Source organism: Neopsephotus bourkii, unplaced genomic scaffold (assembly GCF_033783945.1).
Source record: "Neopsephotus bourkii isolate Nb327-2 ecotype Australia unplaced genomic scaffold, CSIRO-AGI_Nbou_v1 NB_593, whole genome shotgun sequence".
Classification (NCBI taxonomy): Eukaryota; Metazoa; Chordata; class Aves; order Psittaciformes; family Psittacidae; genus Neopsephotus; species Neopsephotus bourkii.
In genome coordinates, this window is record NW_026901094.1 from 323,406 (window position 1) to 351,246 (window position 27,841).

A 27,841-nucleotide genomic window follows, 5' to 3' on the forward strand; every position below is an offset into this window, starting at 1 on the left:
ACAAAGGAGCCTTGGCAGGTACCTGTCAGTAGAGGGAGTCATGGTCCTGTTGACAAGCCCTGTACACTATTAGCTTCCTGACTGCCTGAGAGGGGTTCATGTTTTAGAAGTGATTGGTGGGGCCATATTCCTAAGCAGGAACTCATCAGTCCCTCTTCAAACCATTGCACTGAGCTGCCCCATCTTACCTTGTCAAGCTTTGCCTCTATCTCCACCACATCTGTTTCCACTTCATCAATGGTTGCCCTGCAATGACAACAGCAAAAAGCAATCATTAATCCATTGCTTATGATGGGGAAAGAAGCCAGAAGTCCCATGAGTAAAGATGAGAGGGACTAAGGTATGTGTGCTGATGGTGGACAAGAGAAGGGACTCACACTTCCTACTTGGGATTTCCTGCTGCTACATAAACTCAGGACTTACTCTGGAGAAGGATCACACCACATCAGGAATGAATTCCACAGGGCTGGGAAAAGTGATTCTGTAGGCAATGTTGTTAATTGGTAGCAATGCCAAGTGATACAGAAATAACCACTGTTACATGTTAGCCATCCACTCCTATCAGTCACAGATTGCCTATTTAGTACCACCAAACACTATTTTCCAGGCTATTGCTGTGCCTGAAGTGCAGCTATGTGATGAATTACATGTTCTTTGAACTTTAGGAGCCCTCACTCAAGCAGAAACACATCTTGGTCCTTTAACACCATGAGTCTCTTTCACTCACGTGGGCTCTGCCTGCATACGGACAAATCTGCTCCATGATTATCAGATCTGTTTTCATTCCACGTCACTGGGCAGATGTGACAGTAACAGGCCATTAGAATCCAGCTGCAAAGGTCACTGGGCCTCCCTCACAAAGTGAAATATTAACATGACATCAGGCATTTGCAATAGGCATTCCCAGATTGAGGCACGTGCTATGGAATGACGTTTTGGAGGCTGGAGTCCAAAAGTAAGCACTGTAAACCTGAGAGCATTCCCTTGCAGAGCTGCTTGCTGCTGTAGGATCTCCATACTTGGACAGATGTTTCTTTAACCACACACCTGGAAATGTGGTAAGCCTCACGCCACCCTTACACACCAAGGATAAGCAACCCAAATTTCCCTGCAAGGAGCTCCTTAAGCTTGTGGGCTTGTAATTTAAAAGGTTGGTTCTTGAAATATTACACTCAGGCTTTCTGAACTAGGGCCAGCTGGCAGAACAGGAGGGGAGAGCTGTGACTTAGAGCCACATGAGTCAATATTGTTGCCCCAGCAAAAGGGCAGAACACCCACCAAAGGGAACAGCAGAAGTCCTGAAAGGACAATTAGAGTATGTAGTAGCTCTGTGTCTCTGGGGCTCTTGGTGTCCCCTGTGAATTAGTGAAGGATGAAAACAGTGACTGTCATCACTAAGGGACATGCTTCTTGGAGAAGGAAGGACAGGTTTAAGAAGAAAGCCCCTGAGGTCTAAATCTAACTTTCTGCCAAGCTGAGGAAGGGTTCAGGCCAGCAGCGTGGTACTTGTATGTACCTTACATGGATTACACGTAACCAAAGCAGCACAGCACATCCAGTAAACATCTATTCCAAGCATCCTTCAATGGGAAATATGCACAATAGCTTACATGGGTGAGTGCAGGCCCCATCTGCGAGCTATGAGACAGCCAACATTTGCTATAGTTCTGAGTAATCTGGATGGAGTGAAGAGGAAAGAGTCTGCCGTCATGCAGCTATTGGCCACAAAGTCCATGGATCTTGTTGAATGTGAACTGGCAGCGTATTCAAGAACCATGATGTAAGAGCTGGAACTTTTCCTCAGACTCCTGTCCTCCCCTTCCACTGCTCTCCTGCTCCCAGATGACATTACTTACAAGCAGAGGAGTGTCACCTCCATCAATGTCCCTTTCCATTAGCAGTTCCTTCTAGCCTGTGGTTTGCCCATGCTGCTCCCAGCCAGGGAGGGCAAAAGGGGGATGCTGACCATTTACAGGCCGCTTGTGACTCCACTGCTGTCCTTTCCTCATCTGGTCTCTTCTAACAAAGGGGTAGGTCTGCCTTTCCTCAATGAGCTGTGATGCTCTGCAGCAACAGGAGCTGAAACCCTGTGTGAGGAAAAGATGGGTCTCTACTCCCTTCATCCAAGAGCTCTTGATGTCATCTCAGCAAACAATACTCCCTACATCTTAACATAAGCAGAACATCTAATCCAGAGGAAACAGCCTAAGTTATTCATCACCATTATATATCCTAAAAGACAGCCTGGAATCTGCTTTCATTCTAGAGTACTGGATGCAAGAAAATACAACTACTGTCTACAACTGGCTCCTCTATTTCCTGCCATGCAAGGAGAAATACCCACTTAGAGACAGTTTACACCTGCTGAGGACAAATGAAGCACATGTGATATACCTTCCCTGGCCCCACACATCATCTTCTCTTCCCTTGATAACCTCTCTGCTCTCTCAAGCCGTACAACAAAAGGGGACATTGCAAACACTAACAGAAGAGACAACAACAACCTCTGCTTCAGCTCTGTTCCCTTACTGTGTCACAGTGCTCACCTGACCTGGCATCCCTCTCTTCTTGTTCTGGTACCCAGGTGGTCAGCAAGGGACTTGCCCAAAGAAGAAGAAACTGATTTTACTTTTAAAGTCCCTTTGACAGTTCAGAAAAGGTTCTTTAAGTTGGTGTACTTAACACTGGTCTTTCCATTGGCTTGCAAATTACACTGGACACGTTACTGGCATTTAGCAATTCCTTTTCTTTCCAGTCCTGCTGCAGTGCTCATTTGAACATCTCAGCCAACAGGGAAGCTTCATACAATTGCTATGTATTCCAGTGTAATAATAACCAAGTATCTGCTCCCTAATCTGAGCAAACTCAGATGTCCTCTTCAACACAGACGACACACACAAGAGTATTTTAAAGCTTTGCAGTATTCTTAGTGTTCCTCAATAGCTTCAAAAGTGTCAACTTGCAAGGGTTGGAGAAAGAGACAGACTTAGACACCACAGGAGGGAATGGGTGGCTTCTGGAAGACAGGGTGTTCTGTCAATGCCCTGAAACACAGACTCACCAGGCTGCTGGTTACTGTAGAGTCAGCTAAAAGCTAAATGGCTTTGCCTCTAGAATCCAAGCAGAAACCTAAACCCCTTCACCCTCACATCAGCCGGACTGAAACTGAAATCCTGGTGACTCACTAGGAACATACAGACTGCCTCATGCCCAGGGCTCTGCCCACAATCGATCTGCTACCAGCTCTTTGAAAACACAGCCAAAAAAGCCACTTCTTTCTCTCTAATAATGCAGTGCTCAAGCTTTACTACAACACATACAGCTTCCCTATACAAATGGCAGCCTGGCTGTGCCGGGGGCAAAGCTTTTGAAAGAGATGGAATAATTAAAGAGCTTCTTGCAGGCCAGTTTTTGCTCTTGCAGCTATTTTTGCTCTCTGGGTTTGGAAGCTGTGTGCCTTCATGCATTGCACTCTTCCTGCCAGATTCAATTTTTCCACTTGGTTTCTTTGTGCTTCTGATAGCTGGACATAACAGCTACAAAAGGGAGCTGGCATTTCTGGGGATGCTTTTCTTTTCAGGAAGGCTAGAGCATTGTTTAACCTGCAGCCATCAGCTAGAGGCTGGTGAAACAAGGCGGTCTAGCTGCCTGTCTCCTTCAAGAAGGTGGAGAGAGCATCTTAATTTATTCCCCATTTTTATTGTAACCTAAGAAAAGGAGTTGATATATTTGGACTCTGTGGAGGAGGAAGACATTTTGGGTCTGGTATCCACTAAGGCATGAATACAACTGACTGTGGCTAGGAGAGCATGAAACTTGAGCTTGCTCTTTGGTGCACAGGCTTAATATAAAAGGTTCCAACTCTTTGGTTTCAAGGACAGTGATCTCAGGGACCTATTCAGTTCCATCACTGTAATGGAGTTCCAGCTTCATTACAGGAAGTGAGAGTGAACATTTATCCATCCTTTCCAGTCACATGGTGCTTTTATATCTGAATGAAGTCCTTGGGGAGATGAATTATGAAGCCAAGTTGTGGTTAGGGGTACTGCAGCCATGCATTCATCTTGGATAAGCTGTAGTGGAAGACAAAAAGACCTCAGTCCTTAAGCAAGCACCTAACTCCTTCCCTGCAGTGTCTTTTCCCATTTACCAAGTAGAAAGCTTTGGGAAAGAGATTATACCAGGTTCTTTTAACACTTTTTTGAAGGATTTCCCATCCTTCAAGGGTACGACATGCCTAAGTCTGTTCTTTTGGGTCTAAGTCTATTCTATGGCTTTTGGGTTCAAAATATCTTAGCCCGCTCTGTAATGCAGTTCCAAAGTCCACTGATGATGCTTCCCTAGAGAAATAACAGGTTTCACTGTAACTTGCTTACTGCAGAACACAGGCACTGGGCTAAACTCTCTGCCAATTTCATTCCCAAATTTAAATCCTCCCACTATTCCGCCCGCATGTCATAGATAAAAGGCAAAACCCTTTCAGTTACACAAGCAAGCTGGGAACCTGGAATAACTCCACAGGGATGAGTAATGACACCTCAGCACTGCTGAGCTCCCCTGCTCCATCCTGAAAGAACACAGAGGTGGGTTGCACAGGCATGGCAAATGGCACATATGATCCCTACATATGAACCTACACACTTGCCACATCCACAAACAAAAGACCCCAGGCATAAGAGTAGCCACAGTGTGTGCGCAGGGATGCTCAGCACTCATTGCTCACACACTCATCCAGCTGGAAGCATCTGGCTGGGAAACAGCGATTCTGACAAGAGGGAATTGAATCCCTTCACCCAAAAATGCAAAGTCCCAACCGCTGGGCAGCTGAAAGCTGTGTAGTCATGTCCTGGCTGGGTGCCCTTTGCATTTCCTGATGCTGTGCTCTTCCTGCTAATGCTTTTCCAGGCCTTGGGCTATTTCCGTCATGAGGGGGGAGAAAACAATCCACGAGCTCATCTGGTGGTGGTTCAGTGCAAAGCAGAGCCCTTCCGACCACAGGGATGAGGCTTCAGCTTCCTTGCTCAGAGAAATCAGCAATTCCCCACAGTCCAGAAGGCTTTGCATTGTGAATTTTAATTTGTCCTTTAAAGAAGCCATTCAGAAGCATGATAAAGAAATCTTCCCAGAAGCATCTTTATATCCCATGGGAACAGGAATAATAAGCTAGACTGCTATCAGAGAACAGAGTCTGCAGCAAGAACACATCTGCCTTTCACCTCTTGTGACTTGATTCTACTGACTTGCATTAGATGGTCCTAGCCAAGCTCCAAGAGAATAATCACCTACATCCAAAAAGCGATCAGAGCAAGAAAATCCACTGGGAAACTGATGCAGAAATTGCCTCTGGCATCAGTACAAACTGAAGCTAAGTGTAACTGTGTGGGTGCCTACAACTACATTTCATAAGCTGTGCTTATAGTGCACTTAGGACAGAGCTGGTGGAGGAGTATGGTCAAACCCGGAGGGTAAATGACATCTTGACCGCGGGGCACTGGCTGTGACAGGTCAACCACAAGGCCCCTTTAGTTAGCAAATAGTTAGTCACTATTTGCTTCTGACTCTGCAGAGTAATAGTCTTACAAAAGAGGGTTTACGATGAGTGGAGCAATGAGCAGGCTTACCAAAGCAGTTATTAGCTGCCATATAAGTCATCTCTTAGCTTTGACTTCCCCATTGCTACATCGATAAACATTTGCTTCACAGTGACACTGAGTGTTCAGTGATTAATCCATGTTTGGCAAGCTCAAGAGATCCTCAGGTGACGAGCTGACTACAGCAAAGAACAGTCATGTATTTGATTAATCCACCTTAGAACTAAACAATAGCACGTTACCAACCAGCTTAGGCATGAAGTCATCAACAGGCACTTCTCCGAGAGGCCTCCCTGCATGTTTCATGTTTCCTTTGCTTCATGGTGGAACAGTGGTAATGATTTTCTTGAATGCTTTTGTTCACTGAGTGCTATTGACACAAACACACATCTGGTTTCCCTCACTTTGCTGGCAGGGAAACTGAGGCACGGGAATACACAGACTAAGGTTGGTTTTCACTCCTAATCTCAGGAAAACTCCAGGCTATTTTCTGCATGCACTCACCACATTACAGGTTGTTAAACTGATCAAGCAAAGGGCTCATTTGTCCCCAAGGAACACTTATATACAAAGGGCTCCTCATTCACCACCTCCAAAAAAGCTGCATCTTTACAGCCAAGCAGTTAAAAAGCACCTTGGAGGGTCTTGCTTCCAAAGGTGCCCATTAAATGTACGTACCTTGGGGCCACCCAGCTCTGCATTGCATGAGCTGATCCTGCTCCAAGTGTACCAGCAGGACACATGGGGTGCAAGCCAGCTCCCATTGCAGTCAATATGAAGACATTCCCTTAGCTCAGCAGAGCAGGAATGCTGCCGGAAAGCCCGTATCCCTCTCTCTACTTCCACTGGTGCCAATTCCAACTCGGGATGATTTGTGACTCTTACACATGTGATCTAGCTGCTACATGGTGTTAGCACTCCCTTACAAGCCCTATGTATTGCTGTGCATAAAACTCTCCCCAAGCTGGAGGGAAGGAGAAGCTGTAGCCCTTGAACCCTGAACAGACCCACCTGCAGGCCAGCTGTTCCCAGCTGTGGGCTTGGATGCAGGCAGGCTTGCTCCATCCCTCTTGCCTTGGATGAGTCACACATGAAACAGGAGCACCACATTCAAATAGAGCTTTTATACCTTGTGCTGTAGCTGATCATCATGTCGAGTGGGCTGGGAGATTCCTAGAAACCCACCTTGCACCAGGAATAGCTACATGTGCCTAAACCCCATTTTGCTAGCAGCAACAGAAGTGCCTGTCAAATGCAGGGGAACAGATAATCCATGCCTTGCAGTGACAACTCTTCCACAGAAACATCCTCTGTGGCTAGGAAAAGGCCTGCCTCCTGAGCCTAATGTGTTTGGAAGTGAGCCACTGGCATATTCAGATCAAAGGCAATGTTTAGCCACGCGGAGCATTCAGCTCTCTGTTTAACACAGCTCCATATCAGGCTGCTAAGGGCCCAACACTAAATGTCATTACAGTCATGTTCAGGGTCTCCCTTAGTTTAATGAAACATGGGCTTTCCAGACCTCAGGACAGGAAACAGGAACTCCTGGATCCTATTCCTGATGGCTACAGCATCTATGGAAGGCCACTTACCGCAATCTCTGTGCTCCATTATCACTAATAGCCTAAGAAAAATGAATCCTTCCCACTCCCTGAGGAGTGTTTGGAGGGTTTCATCCACAATAGTGGCAGAAGGTTCAGAGAGGAGCTGTAGGTGTGCAAAGTGGAGTTATTGGTATGACTATTTATCAAATCTGACTGCGTTTTATTTGATATTGAGTGAAACCAGCATTGCCTTGGTGAGAACAGCTCTGCCCCTAACTAGACAAGGATGTTTGGCACAGACACAATTCATTTCTTATTCAACTCCGCCTTCCAGAACCATCAGCAGCTTGACAAGGTCACTAAGAGCTGCCAAAGTACTTGCCAAAGGAGCACAGACTTTCTCTAGAAATTAAAATGAGGTGAGTGTGTTCCTTCAAGGAAAGGGGGCCTGCAGGGGAGATGGGGTTTTAAATTCCACCCTCATCTTCTGCAAGATACTGGATTTATGGAGGATTTGACTCAGATAAGGTAAAAGCCAAACACTGGTTACTAGTGGTCATTCTTTGGATTGTTTTTGCAATAGGGAAAGGTGCTGCTTTCAGAGCATGGTGAAATACTGCTGTGGAGGATGCTACAGCAAATATGTAACATCTCACTTCCTTTTGTTGGCTGCTATTATAAGATACAAAAGAGGAAATAAGGAACCTTACACAGACAGACACCAGAGTCAACAAAACTCTAAACCAACCTCCCTACATCCCTATCTGAAAGCTCCTGTGCCCTCTAGCATCCACTGTTCAATCTTTTCTTTAAAGTATACTTTGCATCTCTGTCGATGGGAGCAGAGAGCACCATGGCAACAGCTCCATGGTGACAATATCCATGACAACCAGATCATGGAAGTGCGATGCCTTCCTGTTCAAAATGAGAGCCTGATTTCCATGGCTTCTGCTTTTGCTCATGGAAATAGCACAGGACTGGTTATGACATGGTTAAGTGCAGCCAAACGTTTCTGAGGACAGTGAGGAGAGAGCACAGAAGAGTGTTGGAGATGGGAGTTCTAAGGAGGAATGAAACTGGACAGCGCCATAAACGCTAGCTCAGCATCCTGCCTTGGCTGGGAAGAGAAGAGAATCTATGTGAGATCTTTCTCAAGGCTACAGCCACACAAGTTTGTAGCTCACCAGGCTTGACAGCAAACTGCCACCTCAGACACCGTGTCACTTGTTAAAATACTGGAGATTTCAATCACTGTTAGCCCTGGTTGTGCAACAAGCACGATCCTATGGGAGTACCTCCCAGAGGAATCGGAGAAGGGACTGAAGAGCTGCCCTGGATTAGAACATATACTCCCTCCATTAAAGCCAGCCATTCCCAGACACAGAAGCTCTCTGACAACATGAATAGAGCCTTATCTAGATCAGATATTAGGAAAAAATGGACCCTGGCACAGGTTGCCCAGAGAAGCTGGGACTGCCCCATCCCTGGCAGTGTTCAACCATTCCATGATTCTAGGCTTCACACATGTCATACATCTTAGGGGAAGGAAATTCCCCTAACACATTAGTTTAATTGTCAATGGAGAACAGGAGAAAAGAGCTCCTTCCTAATCCTTACAGTGAGCAGCTGGTAGGAACTATGGTGTTAGTGTACCTCATCTTACCTTGTCTGACTGTAGGGACACCCACATAGTACTGATCATCTTGACAGTGAGAATTTTTACCTATTTTCCATGCCTTCAATAAAAAATCAGGATTTTTTAATATCTCCATCTTTCCCCTAAATGTGTGAACTTCCAGTTTCTCCTGTTTGATCCAATAGTCCCAGAGAGCAGTGCACAGTGCAGCAAGAGGGAGCTCAGTGCTTCACAAGAGACAAACATGGAGTTGTATCTCAATTCTCAATGGATAGCACATGTGTAAACTGTACTCCATGGTACCTGGAGAGAGAGACTCACTGAGGTGACAGTTTGCCTTTGACACTGGAGGTCTCACCACAGGGCTTCACTGCAGGTCAGTAGAGGCTCCCTGGCAATAGAGAAGCCAGTGAGAAAGCTACCAAAGGTGGGTTAACATCAATGTCTTCACTGACAAAGGCTTAGAGAAGAAGTCCTGGGGCCAGCTAGATTTTAAAGGGCATGCATATGCAAAGTCCTCAAGCAGATACTTGATTTGAAACCTGTCTCTCACTCCCACCAAATTAATGGGATTTCACATATATGCCTGGTGCTAAGCATATGCTTCACCCAGCTTGCTAAGTTGGAACAGGAATCAGAGTGAAGAAATGTCCTTGTAAAACCAGTTGCACTTGTGTAGCTAGTATGATGAACCAGATCCACAGATATGCCCAGAGAAGAATAAACTGGGGAGTCAATGTTACATGCTGCTACACTTATACCCCTGGGTGCCTTGCTGTCCCACACTGAGAGACGGAAGACATGGAGTGCCTGTTGCTAACCATGGTATATGAAGCACTCACAGGTTTCTTTAGTCTTGCTCCATCTGCATTATTTAACATTAAAGAGTAGTTTGGCACAGAGCACAAGAGGTATATGTGAACTAACAAAGTGAACCCCACAAAGATGCCAGCCACAATGTGTTTCTAACACAGTGAGCATCCCAGCTAGCCTAGACAGAGTAAGGGCAGTTGTTGCCCCAGGGCACTGTAGGTCAAACTGCAGGCTGCTAAATTTCTCTATACAAAAATATGCTTTTATGCAAACAAACGGTAAAACCAGGCACAAAACTGAGGGTGAGGTACTTTGGAAGTCTGCACGACCATTGTGTCTCTTTCATTTCTGGTACTGCCTAATGCAAGGACACCGCGGATGTCCTTGTCCATGGAAGCGCATTGCTCTGTGACTCCACAAATCACACTTTCAAACACATGACATATCCTAAAATAAGAAGCACAAAATCCTTTTTACCTGCCTATGGCCATTGAGCATTTCTCTATGGAAACCATCAAGTCTTTGATTTCTCTGGGTCCCATGGGATCACTTGGTACCAGAAGCTGCAACTTAAAGACAAATTAAATACCACAAAGCAATTATCAACTCCTAATGCTCAGCAACCTAATGGTTGCTATGGTGGGAGAGGTGAATTTGGCCAGCGAGTGAAAGCACACAGGCTGGATCTTTGGCATGAGCCACTGAAACACCCCCACCATGCTGCCACAAATATCATCCTTAATACTAAGCAAGGATATATGCAGAATCAGCATGCATAGTCACTGTAGGTGGGTGATGAATGGCAGAATTGACTGTTAAATGTCTTCCTATTACATGGAGACTTTAAATGACAGACTAAACCTGCACAAGTGATGAATTAAAGCCTGAAACGAAGGCTGCATACCTTGTCACTGATGTACATCAAATTCCTACCAGGTTTTTCATTAGAATGAAGAATTTCATGCAGAATAGTCCTGCCTTGCACCTTGCTGGCAGTGGTGTGGAGTGCAGGTAGAATCAGGTCCTTTGACTCACTAGAATTCCACAGAAAAGCTGTATTGGGAAAAGAAGCCCCACTGGCAGATGTTAGGTGGACTCTGCTATGTGAAGCACAAGCCTCCTGCCTCCAACCAGAAATAGCTGGACTGCAGCTGTGTGCAAGATTTTGTTTAGTCTATCATGGTTATTGCTGCAGAGAAAACTTTGTTTTACTCCTAAATATTCCTTCTCCCACACACATGCAGAACCACAATGCACACACACAGTTTGGCAGGAGATGCAGAGCCTGCTTGTTTGGAATATGAAGGAATTTCAGAGGGATCAATGGGAGCCAAAGAACAGTGAGGGGAAAAGACACACTGACAATAAAAGGAGATGCTGCAAGTCAGGAAAATGATGCAGAGAAGGAAGGGTAGATTAGCAAAGGGAAGTGGAAGTAAAGTAAGAGAAAAGTGCTTTTGCTGTCTCAGGAGCAGTTTAATAGGATCATACAATCATAGAATGGCTTGAGCTGGAAGGCACCTTAAAGCTCCTCCAGTCCCAACCCCTGCCACGGGCAGGGACCCCTTCCACTGGAGCAGCTTGCTCCAAGCCCCTGTGTCCAACCTGGCCTTGAACACTGCAGGGATGGGGCAGCCACAGCTTCTCTGGGCACCCTGTGCCAGTGCCTCAGCACCCTCACAGGGAAGAGCTTCTGCCTAAGAGCCCATCTCAACTTCCCCTCCGGCAGGTTCAAGCCATTCCCCCTTGTCCTGTCACTACATGCTTTTGTAGAAGGTCCCACTCCAGATTTCTCGACAACCCCTGTAGGTATTGGAAGATGTTATAAGGTCTTTCAGTTGATATGAAGTTGATGTGGAGCACTGCTGACCTGCACCAACTGGGAATCCAGCCTTCAGCACTGGTTCTGCATCTTTGCATCCAAAGAGAGTCTTGCCATAAGGCTTCACTACATTAGTTCTTTGATTCCCATGCCTCTCTGTGTTTCAGAACCATGGGCACTAATCATGCACCTGGCCTTGGCTCCAAACCCTTCCTCTCCCTTGGCAGTCTCTGAAGTGCCAAAACAGGGAGAAAGAGGGACTGTGATGAGAAACACACACACAAATGCAGAGCGAGGCAGATAGTTCAGTTTGCCAGTGGCAGGTGTCCCTTTGCTGTGATGGCAGAGATAAATGTCACCCTGACCTCCTGAACACAAACACACACACACACTTCATCTCTTGTCCCCATTAGCTCCGGAACAGACAACCACACAGGGCCTGTTCCAGGACACCGTATCATCTCGCACTGACTGCTGCTTATCCTCTGCCTGGCCGGTGAGGTTTGAACTCATTAGCTGCTAATGGCCCTGCACGTGGAGCACAGGCTGCAGACAAAGCCCTCCCTTGTGGATGCTGCCACAGGAACTCCATTGTGAGCCCCAACACTGGAGCTGTGTTCCTCTTGGCTGCCTCTCCACCATTCTCCCTGCTCAGTGAGATTTCCCGACCCTCTGCCAAAGCGGATCCTCAGTGGCCTTTTCAGTGCTGGGGTTTGCTTTCCATGTCCCAGAGTGGCATCACTGTCAGTGCAGCTCCATCAGCAGGGGCTCACCTGAGCCACGGTCACCTCTTTATGCTGGGAATCCAGGCCCTGACCCCCACAGAACCTCCAGAGTTCTTCCCAAAAGGAGTCCGGTTTGTTTGCATGAGTTATTTGGTACTTGGCACTCCACACTGTGACACTTATGACAAGCCTTTTGAAGAGTTTCTTGCTCATCATGCTGAATCATTTGGAAAATGGACCTCCCAGAGGTTTAAGTGCTTCTAGACTTTTGGATGGGGCTATGCTTTGGATTTGTGCTGGAAACTCCTGATAATTCCGGGATGGCTTTGTTATCGCTGCAAATCAAGGCCTTTTCTGTTCCTCATTTCACCCCACCAGTAAGAAGGCTGGGGGTGCTCAAGGAGTTGGGACCCCAGCTGATCCAAGGGATCTTCCTGACTGTAGGATATCATGCTCAGCAATAAACCAGGAGGAAGGTTGGTTGGGAGAGGCACTGCTCGGGGACTGGGTGCCATCAGTTGGTGGGTGCTGAGTACTTGTTTTCATTTACATCACCTGTCTTGGGGTTATTCCTCTCTCCTTGTTATTTTTATTAATTATTATTATCATCAATTATAATCATTATTATTATCGTAATCATTGTTATATTTCAATTCTTAAACTATTCTTATCTCAGCTCATGAGTTTTTTCCCTTTTACCCTTCCAATTCTTTTCCCCCATCCTGCTGGGAGAGGAGTGCATGAGCTTAGCTGCCAGTGTGGCTTAAAGCACAACAAGCAGTGACACAGGAGGTCAGTGCATTCCTCCAGCCTGCAGACAGGAATACACGTGGGGATGAAAGTCACGCTTTCATCTCCAAGGCCAGCAGCAGAGCAGAGCATCCTCCTCCCTAGTCTCAAGCCATAAAACAGACCCTGTCCATTGATTCTACCTTGCCAATATTTGCCAGTGTTCAATGTTTCTATTTCCAGATGGAAGGAACTCTTTTGCCCCTGAGAGCAGCAATATTCAGAACTACACTCTCCTGGGAACAAACACTGATGCCTTTTTCTGTGCACCCTGCCTTACAGCTCTTTGACATCTCCTTTGCCTTTGCAGCAGAACCAAGCTTTCAGCTTGTCTCAGCACAACAGCTATTATTGAAAGTGGATCCATGGAAGACAACAATAAATCTGACATTAAAAAACTCCCAACCCACTGGGAGGTACTGCAGCCTCGGCAGTGCTGCACAGACCCAAGCTACCCATGCTTCAACTCTGCATGACACCAGTCCCCTTGGCACAAGGCTTCCAGTTAAAACCACCAGTTCCAGAGCAAGTTCCTGTAGGAGACACAGTCCTTGAACGTCTATCCCAGCCACAAAAGGAGCAGTGTCCTGTTACCTAAGGCAGATAGAGCATCTCCCACTTTCAATGGATAATCCCTTAATTACTGTGGCCTCCAAAACAATCCTATTGAAGGGTTTACATACAGCACGGTTTAACACAAGGCATGCCCCAGATCCAGGGTAATGGATGGTATGTCACCCTTAGGTGGCTTTGTATTAGTTGATTGGCTTTTTATATCTGCTAAATCAGGTTGTGACACAACGCTCCCAGGCTTTCTGCCCCACACTTTTGCTTTCAATGTGAATCTGCTGGGGAACATGTTTGTGCTGCACCATCTCAGCCCTCACCAAGACAAGTTTCTCTACAAGTGCTCTGTAGGAACACTGTACACTGTATTTCCCAAATACACTCCATGCTGGCACCTAAGAACAGCTTGCAGGCAGCACCCTTTGCAAGGAAAATCATCTCAGTGCCAGAAGCTCCATCCTCCCTGTTAAGGCTGAAGAAGTAGGATGAGGGTTAAGAAATTGGCTTGGCCTCTTGTAGTGGGAGTGGGAAGAAATGTTGTTACTGATTCATAAAGACAGATAAGAAAACAATTGTTCTTCTTATCCAATGTTTTTGAGATTCGGGATACACGTGCAGCCCTAAAGCAGTACAACATGAGTCCTCATCATGTCCTCCAGCAACAGAGAATTCACTGCAGGAATTAACTGCAGGGGGCCAGTGCTTTAGGCAATTAAAGTCCTGCAGGTCAGGAAGTGCTCCATGAAATCAAACCTCCTATGTGATGCAGTGTGAACTCTTGGGGCTAAAAACAGTAAGACAACCTGTCCTTTGTGTTACAATAACAGTTATTCTTCCTTCTTTCTCAGTGCACACATGTCTACGTGTGTACTGCCCTGTTAACTGCAAATACTGAGCAGTTCTCAGAGGACAATGTCTGGAAAGGTTTTCTCCTATTGCCAGAAGAAACAAATGTCTTATATGAGAGACCTTGGCTGGGGGGAGAGAAAGGGGTTGGGTTTGGACTGGGTTCTAAACATCTTTTCTCTCCCTACTCTTCCCACTCCCTTTTTCTCCTCTGATTCACAAGGAAACCACAAAGCAAACTCAGAACTGAATGAGACTTGGTTTTGTGAATGTTCTGCCTTTCTTTTGGGACATTCACTTCCCGCTAGCCTAAATCCCCTCCATTTATACCAGCCCCATAAACCCAGCAACTTTCCACAAGTGTAAACACACCCCAAATACTGTCTGGTATTTAGTTACCATTGCAGAGCCACACTGATATACAAAAGCAAATCTTAATGCTCTTGTTTGGTCCAATGCTGATTAATTTGGTTTAACTTAAACTTTTCCAGCTCTTTGAACATGCTGACCTTTGTGTGAGGACAGACTTACATGCTCAAAAGCCCAGAGTTACTCAGTGCTTTTAGCTGTGTAACACATGCAGTGCACCCCTCTAGATACCTATTCTGAAAGGCAACTAGCAGGACACTCATGCAACCCTCTACTGCATCTTGTCATCACATCATTAGATCTACTCTGCTTCAGTGCAAAATCCAGCAGAACTACCTAAAGCTACCTTGTCATTGTTTTGATATTTTAGCTACTTCAGCCTGTGTCTCTTCAATATTGGGATTTAAGGGATGCATGAATCTGACAGGGAAGATGAAGAAGCTTCTGAAAAGCACTGGATATAACTGATGTGTTTTAACAAACACTTCCTTTCCTTGTGAAACAGGTTCTCCTGCTCAGGGCTGAGTAGGAGTGATGGCACATCAAAGGCTTTGCTTATGCAATCATGAGGGCCAAGAGCTAACTCAGGGCACTGCAGCATGGGGTGGCACGGAATTCATGAAGCATTACATGAAATGCAGAGCTGCCTGGGAATTTTCTGGAGAGAAAAAGTACTTTCTGAAGGAATGTTTTGGCATTGGGATGTGCTGATCTATCAGAGGGTAACGCTTCATAGGACAACGTTGAGACTGGGAATACCCCATTCTGGAAGGAAAAGATGGATCAATATGTTCTGCTTCCACACTTTGAAGCTCCTTTGACATCTAAGGTTCACAGAAAGAGCTGAGCTCAGCTGGAAATGGAATGACAGTATTCAAATGAAAAATTACTTTAGAATTTCGTACCACAGGAGTTTCTTGACCAATTTTTCAGCCTATTTCAATTCTGAAGTAAAAATTGGGAAAAAAATAGAGAACATCCTGCCAACCTGCACTCTCAGCTCCTCACACAGCTCCAAAGAGCCCAGCCCTGCCCTGGGAACTGGCTCTGCTTTGCAGTCTAACCTGTCCTACAAATGGGCTCATGACTGATTTCTGGCAAGCATAAGAAAGATTTCACACCCTTCCTCCCATGAATGGGGAAGAAGCATTCAATTAGGAACTCTGCCTGTTCCTTAATCATTTCCTTTGTGTGCATGGTTATTAATATCTCTACATGACTATTCAAGCCAGGGGCTACGTTTTTCTGTACTCGTTTTGGCTACTGCTGACTGCTTCCAAAATCCAGAGAGAAGTCACACCCATAGGAAAATCAGGGAAGCAAAGGACGCTGTTGTTGGCATTACTTGTTGTAGCAACTGTGTTCTCCAGGCGTACTGAAACCCTTATAGATTTGATGTTATACAATACCCCAGAGGAGACTCACACTTCCACTGAGTTTAAGTAGATAAGGCAGGTAAAGAACAAGAGAAATAAAGAGAGGCACTGGAGACATAATGTGACCAAAAGAAGTCAAAACAAAAGCTCAACACCCAACCCAAGACTAGAGTTGATCTGCCTGATCCCTTACCCAGCACTTTATACCTGTCACACAAACCTAATTCAAAACCTCTCTTGAAAAATAAATGGCAATCATCTGAAGCAAGCTGGAAGTAGTATGTCTTGCAACAAGACTGGAAGTTGGGAAGAAAGCCAGATGTTCTCAAGCCTGCAGCTGGTCCATAATGGACCCAACAATAAGCATGCACAGACAGTGTGGTGAAACGGTTCAGGGATGCTGAGAAGAAGCCCATTCCCTGTCTACCTCGCTCCTAGCACATCTGGATTTTGGCCTTTAAGTAAGAATACAAGAGAACAGGAGAAGAGCCAAAGGTGGGAGGATTTGTCAACCCCTCCGTAAAGTGAGATGATAGGACTGTTATCATCCCCGCTTTGGAAATGAGACAGCATTTAACTACACGCCTCCAAGTCCTTGCTGACCACTGAGCTCTCTTCTCTGCCCATATAGCAACAACCAGAGCCAAAACACCCCGGATGCTGGCACTAACCCTGCAGACAGGTTCCCAGTTCACTGTATGACACATCTTCTGCTCTCAACTGGCTGAGCACCTGGAATGAAAGGATGAAAGGAGCTGCTACCTCCTCTACACAGGCACCCCCAAGCAGCAAGTTCACAGCACATTCAAGATGCTCTGCTCAGTCACGTTCTCCCATCAGAGGGAGCTCCATGAGTGGAGAGGCAGTGGGCAGAGAATGCTATTTATATCAGCCATCATTTAACTGAACATCTATGAACACTGGAATGGAGCTTCAACTGCTTCTCATTTAATTAATGAAGACCTCATTTGCCTTCTGAAAGAGGTCCACTGCCTGTCAGTATAGCATGTAAAAAGGTCTTTTCTTCCATACATGAGCATTTCTGTTCTGAACATTCTGTTACAGCCTCACACAGCAGATTAACAAAGGAAATATTTTACCATGCACCTTGGTCAAAGAAAAGGAGTATAACTGCGCACTGAGGTAAAATAACACTACATCCAGTGTTCAGCTAATACAAGCTGGATACCCACCCGTAGTAGCCATCCAACAACAGTCCACAGGCTAACCACATGCCAGGCCAAGGATGCTGTTCAGACACCGCTATCTGTCACACTTTTGGCCTTGGTGAGTGGTGGCAAGGAATGATTTTATGGCCTCTTTTTATGGCAGGCAGGTTGTATTTAGAGGCCCTGATGCATGGACAGCTCATTGAGAAGTCTATGAAGACCCTTGTTTGCAAGTATTCCTCATGCTTGCCCCAGAAGCAGGGAGCCCACCAAGTCTGACTGATAAAGGCAGGTAACAGTGAAAATCTTGTCAGCATCCTCTACACAGCCAACATCCTCTCACCCCAAAGGGAAGATGAGAATGCAGAGCCCTGAATGAGATGTCCAGGAAAGAAACAGGCCAAGAAGACAAGAGTTCATGTGGGGAGGAGTGCCTGGTTTTGATTTGAGGCTGAGTCAAGGCCAAGCCACAGCCCTGGATTCTCCATCACTGAGATCACACTGGCCTGACTTTGGAAAACAACCGACAAAGCTTCCTCTGAACCGGTGACTGTGGCACATTACCCAACCCCAAAAGACACCAAATTCCAGAACCAAATGGGCTTTGATCTGGCAGTTCGTATCCTAAATCATCTCACAGGTTAATGCTCTAACAGGACTTTGCTCCATCCCAGACACAGAGATGATCCAACAGCACAGCAAAGCCACCACATGTTCCTGCAGGATGTGAAGGAATAACACACAGTATCCTGGTTTATGGGTTCCTTATCTTCCCATTTCTAAGGATGTCTTTGTGCAGCGACTGGTTTATTCTCACATACATATTCTTAGATACATTCCCTTCTGCAGCAGGAGGGAAGGTTCACTGCTTGCTTGCCAAGTCTAACCATGGCTTTTACTCTATTTTGTGGAGGGTTCTACATATTCAGATTACCTAAAATAAAAATCATCTGGAATAAGAAATAGATGGCTGCTGTTTGCATTTGATATCACCCAAGTCCATGCTATTGCTCAATGGGAACAATGGCTGCAGTGATTTCTGCCTGGTCTGTGGCTCACTCTGCTTTCAGCACTTCTGGCCTGTCACCACAGAGTAGTTCTGATCCTTCCTAAAGCTTTGCTATCAGCCTGCAAACCTCCCCAAAACCCAAGACCTGTTACTACTGATCTCTGTTTCCCTTTCTGCTCTGAAGTGACAAAGCAGAACACAACTCCTGCCTCACATTCCTCCAAGCCCACAGGAAACCATAAATCAGAAGAAAAGCATAACATCCAGAGAGAATTTGCAAAAGGCCAAGCACTAGGATGGGCTGAGGGGCTGGGGAAAGGGAACAGGGAACCAGTAAAACCAGCCATAAGGTGAGCACTAACTCACACCTCTATCTTAGATGGGAGAGCTCCTGCTCCAAAGAATGGAGGAAAATTGGGGATCAGGGTAACTCAAAATTCCTCCCCTCTTTTAAGGAAATACGTATGTGCACATATAACTATATTCACAGACACCTACTTTGGTTTTGCTTTGCAGAGTCTGTTATAGCTCTGTATCCTTACTGTGATCAACCCAATGGGCAGTCAGGTAATAGGAAGTGAAGTGCCTGGCACATCTCCCTGGCTTTGTGACAGGACCTGCTCTATCTTCCTCCCATCAACCCTGAGGACTGTGGTTTAGGCTGAAACACTTCTTTGTGGCTGAATGCAGCAAGAATCTGCTTCAGTTAGAGGTGACTTGTCATTCTGGTCAAAACAGCTGAGATTTATTCTGGCCCAGATAAATCTATTTATAGTAGGTGTTATGCTAATTCCATACACTGGTCTGATCCACTTGTACCACTGCAGCAGTAATGCTTCCTCCTACCTGGTCTCTTTAACCACTTTGTGCAGCCAGGAGCCATTCTGTCCCCGGATCATCAATACTTACTACAAGGTAGATGTGTATTTCCCTTTCCAGTGAACATACAGTACTCCATTTCCCTCATCCCTGCGGATCTCTCTTTAGGCATTGCTGGCTTAATCCAAGATCTACACTGTATTTTGAATAAATGGGAGAAACCCAGGCAAAGACAGATCATGCAAGTGATTTTAAAGTCACATTTGAAGTCTAATTGCTTTTAACCCTTCTCTGAGGTTTGTATTGTGTTTTGCAGAGTAATTTATTTACTGTCACTCTTGTGAACTCAGGAGTGTGGAGGGGATTTTCCTCATCATTAAAATGCCTCTGTCTTTGGGATAAACTGTACCAATTGCTTAATGGAGAAATGGCACTGGAAGAGCTGGGGTTAGTGGGTTGACTCTCCTATTTTTGCTGCAGGATAATGGAATAAGCTGTATTTCTAATCTTGACTAAAATCTCTCTGCAGATGGCTATAAGCATGATGCAGATGTGGAAGGCTGTGCCAATGCTTTTTGATTCTGGGAGCATGACAGAGTTTTCCATAGTAAAAAAAATGAGGTAGAACAGCAGAAGCTCAGAACATGTAAGTGCTACTGACAGGATTTCAGGGTCCTCACCTCTCTCCTCACTCTTTTAGTCTCACTTGGTCTTCTCAAAGGCTCCACTGAACAGTTTCTTTTCCCCTTTGAGCCCAGTGATGGCTCAAACACTTGAACTTGTCATCAGTCTACCAGCTTGAGCTCCTGCTCCAGAACCACAAGTAGCCAAAAGACTCAGCTCTTTGCTCCTTACAGAGTCCCAAATGGGTAGTACAGTTGGAGATTTCTGGCTTGCCCTGCTCAAGATGGGGTTTGGATTGCTAGTTTGCTAAGAACAAGCTAATGCAGCCAGCATCTGACATCAGCTTCCGGTGCCAGGAGCAGTGAGAGGTGGTCTCAGCACAACTTTTGAATGCTACAAGAGCCTCCAAGTAGATACAGTTAATATAGGGAAAGCACATGAAAATCTGTCTTTCACTGGAAGATGAATACAGATGTTTTCCTGGTATTTGGTGCTCTATTTTCTCATGTTTTTCATGGAGGGTACATAGAAGGTAAAAGTGTCCACATCATTTTGCACATGCTTTGCACAGCTATAGAAATACCCATGTCTTTGTCTGAAATGTGCTAAATATCAGTTTATGGCTCTTACCCTTCTACAGAGAGGCTGGAGGTATATGTCTAGACAGAGTTTTGAAGCAAGATGAATAAGCCTTCATATTGGTCGCATGGTGCTCCATTGACTTTAGAGCAGTACATTAATATTTAGCAAAAACTGATACCTCTCTTCAGGAGACATACAATGACAGATATGGCTTTTAAGCACTCTGCTATACATACACAGTACTTTTTCCTATATTGCTTCTCATTTATGTTCAAATCACAAAAAGGCCCATTGGAATTTATCAAAGTATTGGAGTTTACCAAGATCATTTTCCCATACACTGATTTTTCCATCACTACTTCCTGATAGCCTCTGCACAATCAAGGCACGAAGCAACTTGATCTAGTTGGACCTGCATTGAGAATGGCATTGGATTAGGTGACCTCCAGAGGTCTCTTCCAATTTAAACTGCTCTAGGATTTAACAGCTTAAAGACAAAATCCTTCCTTAGCTCTTTTAATGCACTCCTTATGTAATTTATCTGATGTTCACAGGTTTCCCCCAGCTTCTCCTTTCCAACCCACCGCCAAATGTTCAAGGAGACAATAGCAGCTTGAGCATCTCACTGTCCAGCTCTGGCTGATCTGCAGATCACACCCCGTACAGAAAGCAGAGAGGAAATGCTATACACAAGGCAGGTTCACCACTCATCATCACAGCCTAGGGGGCAAAACCTGACACAACTATTTCCTACTTCTGCCCACAGTACTTGAGTATCTTCTCTCATCTTGAGAGAGAAGGGAAGCAGCACTGTTAATCTTCTAATAGTGCTATTTCAGTGTGTGAAAAGGAAAATCCCATTAAAAAACTCACTTGGTCAGGAAACAGTATTGAGCTGGAGTGCTTCCCTAGAATAGTGTCTCTTGTCTACACAGCCTTTTTGGTTCAGATCAGCAGTATGCAGATGTCTGTGCAAACTCTGGTAAAACCAGTATGGAACACCGACCTCTTGGGGATTCCACATCTGACTGACAGCACATCAGAGAGCTGACTTTAAAAAGGCACCATCCCCAAGGCAAAGCAGGTTCTTCGCTTGCCAGAGCAGTCACAACTACCCATTATTTCTTGTTCAACGTTGTTCTTGTCCCCTTCAGTTCACTGAAAGTCATTATTCAGCTAAAATGAGCTGAGCACCTCAAACTGATGGATTCTCCATGCAGACCATTTCACACAGGCACTAATGCTGATGAATTAGCAGAACAACTGACAAAGATCATCTGGTAAGTACCACACAGCAAACTCCAGCTCATCAGAGCATAGCACTATTCTGCTGATAGCTGGTAATTCTGGCTATCAAACTGAATGGATCTCTACATTCCTTTCTGTTCTGAACAGTATTTTTGCAGAAGATTGACACAGCCACAAGATTCAACCTCTCTGGTTCAATGTGCAGTAGATCTTAACACCACATCTCTAATATGCTTTGAGAAAAGTCCAGGAAGAGATACAGGTCTCTGCATCTGAAGTCTGCATGGAAAACAGCAATCATGCCCTTTAGTATTCTCCAGGCCTCTCTGAGCATCACACTGTCCAGTTCATGTCAGGATCTGGGAGAGAGACATTGTTAAGGACCAAATATTCTCCACCCTCAGGACTTCATCAGCTCATTTGCACCTTCCCATGAGTGACATTTTGTCTTCCCTACACACTTCAATCCAGCTCACTGACAAGCAGAGATTACTTGTCTGCTCATCAGAAAGCATTGTCCCTTCCTGGCTTGCAATGATTGAGCTTTTGCAATATGGGAAGTGCACAATAAAGACTGAATACAGGAATATTCTCTTCTGAGGAAAGAAATATTATGTGAGCATATGACTCCTCAGATGACATTTGTTTGCTTTCTTTTACAAGCAAAATAGATTTATCAAAACCCTTCTATCAAGCAGTTCAGTCTTCTCCCCGGGTGAACTCAGCAGCATCCGTTTACCAACAGGGCTGGATGAGCTCCAGCAGACTTTGTTGAGACTTCCCCTAGTCCATAGTTTAGCTCAATCCACCCTCCCCCAGCAGGGATCTCTTTCAGTATTAAATGCTTCTTGTTTCTTTTTTCTCTCCCTCCCCTGGGCCTTGGCTCAGAACTGGAGCTCCCCAACCTCTATGCTCCCTTTGTCTCTGTCTGAAAGGCTTTTCCTGTGTCGTGTCCTGCCAAACACAGCAAAGGTCTTGCCCTCTCTGGCAGCAGAAGTGCTGAAAGTGCTGACTGGGGGCAACCAGGGAGGACCCTCATCCCTTCCTTTGCTCTGGGAGAGTTGAGTGTCCTTTGCACCCTCCCAGAGGTTCCAAGTGTTTTTTGCTGTGTCCCAGCGCCATAAAACACCTTTTTTTTTCCCTGTAGAGTCCTGATACCGGTGAGCAGCACAACTCTTTCCTAAGGGATGAGAGTCCATGGCTGTGCTACTTCAGTTCATCCTGTATGGAAGCTTGCTTGGGGGCACTAGGAGTCCTAGACACTGCTCATCCCTTGCTTTTCTTTATAGAATCCCAGACTGGGTTGTGTTGGAAGGGACCTTAAAGCTCACCTAGTTCAGACCCACTGCCACAGGCAGGGACACCTTCCACTAGACCAGGTTGCCCAAAGCTCCGTCTTACTACTCCCAAGGGTTAGGTATGGTCCCAGTTTTCTAGCTCTTGACTTCCTCCTGCACCTCTCCAGAGGGAACACAACTGCTGTGACAGGCTGGGGCTGTCTTGAACCCTTTTCTGGAGATGGGCTGGTTAGGCTCATACACAGAGAAAATTCCCAAGCTCACATAAAAAGCCAGCATGCTGGGAGTAGAGGGAATCATGGGCAGGAAACGGGGACCAGTGCTGCTTGGAGTAAAATTAATACATCCTCTGTACTGCATGATGTGGTCCAGGCAAGAAAAAACAAAGTTGGCATTGTAGTAACCAGGCCTCAGCAGCACAAAAAGAGTCGAAGCACAAAGTCAGAGGTCAGAACAACAGGATTCAGCCCTGCATTTATCGTCCAGACTGAAAACTTAGCTAGAAACCTCCACTTCATGATTTCTTGGCATCTCACACAGCTCAACTCAACCCACAGAGTACAGAACCGCAGGTAAAAGAGAAGTATAGAGTACTATAAGTAATTGTGATGAATACAAGCAAAAACTGAAGTCCCTGAGGAGCTGCTACCGCATTTTGGCTTCTGAGAGAAGACTTTTCCCATCCCACCAATGTATCCATCAGTTGGAGTTTTCCAGTGTCTCAGTGCCGTTTACTAGTTTGGCATTGTCCCCCAGTTTCATGCATTCTCTCTGCATTCAGATGAGTCAGTGGCACTCCAAGAGCTTGTGCTATTCCAAACTCCTGGACTCAATCTGGCAGAACTGGTTTTATTGCACTCTTGGAACACTTAAGGCTGCCTCCTCCTCCTCCTCCAACCTTCAGGTAGGCTGTTCTCTGCAAACCCAGAGCACCATCTGAAGTGCCAGCCTCCAGATGGTAGAAGAAAGAAAAGCTGGGAAGTATGTGGGAAGTGTAGGATAGGGAAGTATAGGATAGGGAAGGAAAGGGGAAGGAAGGGGATAGGGGCTTCCTGTTATGTCAGTGCTATCACAGTGGCCGTTTCCTACATCCTGAGGGACAAATCCATACTTCCTGCCCAAACCTGGGTTTATCAGAGAGAACAAAGGGGTGATATTCTGCAAGGAGACTGAGCTGTGGGAAATGGCATTGTTTCACTGAGCTGGAATGGAGCAGGAACAAGTGACATGCTTCAATAGCTGTTCTTCCAAACAGTTGTAGGGATTTCTGCATCACCCCAGCACCGAAAGTGTAGCAGCACCATGGTGATGTTTAGCTGATGGTGTTCTCAAGTGACTTCCGAGCAAGCCACAAGAGTGTATACTTCTTTAGCCTAACTTTTCTTTGGCATAGGAGTACAGCTAAATCTCTGTGCAGATGCTTTACTGTAGCAATATGTGCAGACCATGTCTGTAAAATCTGCACACTGCATTTTCAGCCCAGTGGTCAGAGATTTAGCTGACAAAACCATGTTAGTCTCCTTTATGTGCTGTAATGACTGGCACAGCTGCCTGGATGCTGAGACTACAGAACTACACCTACAGACATACAGACTCCAGGCTCTATATTTGTACCTCTGCATCTAGATGCATGCACATGGAGGCCTTACAGCTACATCTTATTCCCATTAAATATCCTCTTACCTTATCAACAGGCAGATGTATCCTACCCGTGGAAACACTGCATGTGCATATATGCATTTACACACATGTTCACACATGCTGTTTCTGTTAGCAGTAGCATTGAATGAAGAGTATGGAAATGATTAAGCCCTGCTGTGATGTGATGAAGCAGACTGGGTATGCAGAGAATGGATTAGCTCACTCTCTGATACCATATAATCTGTTTAGACTGTGCCACTCTATTGCTTATTTAAGGAATGAATGAGCACTTTGCTCTGGGATGTGCCACCCATGAGTTCTGACATCATCCCTTTGAGCCACTGTAATGAATATACTGCTTTGCTTTTAGCTATTCCCTCTCTATATCCAGTAAAAGTTCTGTGCTAGAACAATTCATTCTCAGAGACCACGTACATGTGTGTGTTCTTCAACAGGGAATTAAGTGATGGTTAACTGTATCAGAGCAACAGAATGTTCTCTGCCTCCCTCAAGAAGAGACCTGGCACATGAGCAAAGTAAACTTCTCTCACAGATAAGGTGAAGCAAGACAGGAACGTAACGTGTGTGGGCACACTGCACTGCACTGGGTTAACAGAGGATTGCTATGGGCTGTTGAGAACACATATACAACCTTGCCGTTACCTCTTCCTGGTCCTTTCTTCCTTCCAATAAATCAAAGTCTCTGAACTTCAGAATTCATTCCCTACTTTACAAAACAAGAGACCAGAGGAGATGGCAACATGCAAGAAGAAGATCTGGAGATGCACAGCTTTGAAACAAACCATCTCCAGTGAGCCAGAATGTGCACCCATCAAGTGAAAAGAATGGAATATTTTGCCCAGAGGTTTGTGTAGGGGCAATTATCTTCCCTCATCTTCTTTTTTTGGGTGCAGTGGCTCAGAGGGGTAATGAGCTCCTGCAGCAACACGTGTGGCTTACTCACTGCTTCTTTGACCTGTGTAGGTATTGTCTCACCTGGTTTGTCAGGGCAGATACTTGCATGCCTAGGATCTGTTCTCACGCACGGGACTGGTGGCACAGCCAGTTTCTTCACCACTATGCATATGGAGGAAGAAACACATTTAGACTCTAATCCTTCAGGAGGAACAGAGTCTTCTGCATACCCTGTCCTCTTTCCTAACCTGTTGCACTAGAAGTAGAAGCACTTTTCCCTTTCTTCTAGCAGCTCACACAACAATGAGCAGAATGTGAAGCATAACGGGTGTAGATGGCCAGCTAGGATGGGTGTTGTAACTGCAGTTGTGGGCAGCTCCTCCTGGGCTGAGGCCAGCCTGGCTATAGCTGGGCATAGATGCAGTGGAGTTGCAGGAAATCAGCCTCCACCCTCCTTGCAGTGCATGGGAGTAATTGTTCATTTTCCTATGAGGTCCCACAAAGAGGAAGACTGACAGTTTACATTCTAGCTTTACATTAGACAGGAACCACATTACTGATGGGAAGAGCTAACAATCTGGATTGCAGTTCTGCTTCTAGGGCTCTTTTCTTTAACCCATACAACCAAATATAGAATGCTAGCAGTAGCCTGTTTTCTTAAGAAAAGCCAGTGCTTAGGAAGCCAGAAAAACTCATGGTTCCACTGGCCTTCCTGCTGCAGCAAAATTAATACTGTGGCTGAAATTTCATAGTGTTACAAAACCAGGTTTTAAAGGGGCTGCTGCCATTTCAGGAAAGTTTGAGATTCCAAAGCTCTTGTGCTTGATTTTCACTCCTTCCTCCCATCCCTGCTCTTCCACTGCCTTTGAGAACAGAGTTTAGGATGCTACCTCTACTTTAGCAGAGGTTTTCTGAGGTTAGCAGTTTCAGGTAGCTTTTAGGTGCAGGAATTAACATCAACTTCTTTTGCAGTGGTTACAGGAAACTGCTGTCTGGTTGGGAAACTGGCTTTTTCAACAGCCTTATGTATGCGAACAGGGCCTAGGCATGTGTTTGACCCCACAAACTATGTGAAACGGTAAGGACAGAGCCCAGAGACAGCTGCATCCAGACCCAAAGGCTCTCTTGTAGCTCTGATTACAGGTCTCAACCTTCACACTGTTCCCAACCTCCAATAATCCAATGCACACACTTTCCATTCTGAGTTCATCTGTTACCCTGGTAAGACCCAATAACAAACTGAAAGCCTTCAGCCTCTTTATATCCACTGCAAAGCTTGAATAGGGTCTCTCAACTCACTGTACCTGTGTTAGTAACCTCAGGATATGTGCCCTACAAATCAGAAACTACTGCTTGACTACAGAAAGAGATTTGGAAGATCCCCCACCATGGATTTAGCTAACTCAGGAGTTTTAGTGGAATTTACAGTCTGTGCATTAGCAGATGAGACAGTGATTTATTCCTTATTCAGTGATGGCATCACATTATTGAAGGTGCTTTGGTATCACAAATACTAATTATATACTTCACAGGCTCTTGACTCAAATACACAGTGTGACCTTTCCACCCTGTCCCCCTCCCTAAGCTAAGGAAAACGACACAACGGAGCTGTTGAAATGAATAAAAGGGACTTTCCTCAGTTGCATAATCACTGAGTGCCAAAGCAAGCAGCAGCCCTCAACCCCTTGACTCCCCAGTCCCCACTAGCAGAAAGCCTGGATTCCCTTCAGATAAAGCCTCCACACCTTTGTTTCCCATCACCACAGAACTGGCTTTGTGGCACCTTTCCAGCTTCCTGAGCTTCAGCAGTGACAAGTCTCTGATTTATCCCTAGAACACAAAGCTCCTGGCTTTGCAGTAACACACATCTCAACAGGAGCCAGTCCAGGGTCCAAAGGAGTGAGGTTACGTCAAATGATGTCCCATTGAGCTCTTACTCTACGTGCTCACTTGGCCGTGCCACAGTCCTTCGAGGACCAGGCTTGGAACCCAGAGGCACTGCATGGTGCCAAGACAACCAGCAAAGCACAATTATCAAGACATGTGGCACTCTGTGAGGAGGAGTGGATGACTCTCCCACAGATATTTCAATAGCACAGATAAGCCAGCATCAGCATCTCTCAGCCACAACACCTCTGGGGCTAATTACCCTCTTCCACCACAGGGTGACTGCTCTTCTGTTGGGTTTCTTTTTGCTCCTAGCAAGCTTTGTCATCTGTCTTCCAACCCTCTTACATTCTTGGTTACAGCTAGAAAATGAGCAGCTAGCAAAACCCTGATCTTGGCTTTCTCAGTGGCTTCTGGCCATCTTAATAGGATAAGGCCCATGGTTCCTTGTGGTCTTGCCCTCTGGAGGGCTTTAAGGGAAAGCAGTCCAGACTCAGCACAGAATGGTTTGGGTTGGAAGGGATCTTAAGTTCATATACCACCCTCCCAGGGAAGAATTTCTTCCTAATAT

At 45.6% G+C, this 27,841-nt stretch overlaps 1 protein-coding gene across 1 annotated transcript in view; it reads right to left on the reverse strand.

The window, feature by feature from the left end:
* ACAP3 (ArfGAP with coiled-coil, ankyrin repeat and PH domains 3) overlaps positions 1–27,841 on the reverse strand; it is a 66,683-nt gene that overhangs the window by 32,959 nt on the left and 5,883 nt on the right. The window contains exon 2 of the mRNA XM_061351522.1: positions 189–246. Within this exon, the coding sequence (XP_061207506.1) occupies positions 189–246 (58 nt within the window). The remainder of the gene's footprint in view (positions 1–188; positions 247–27,841) is intronic.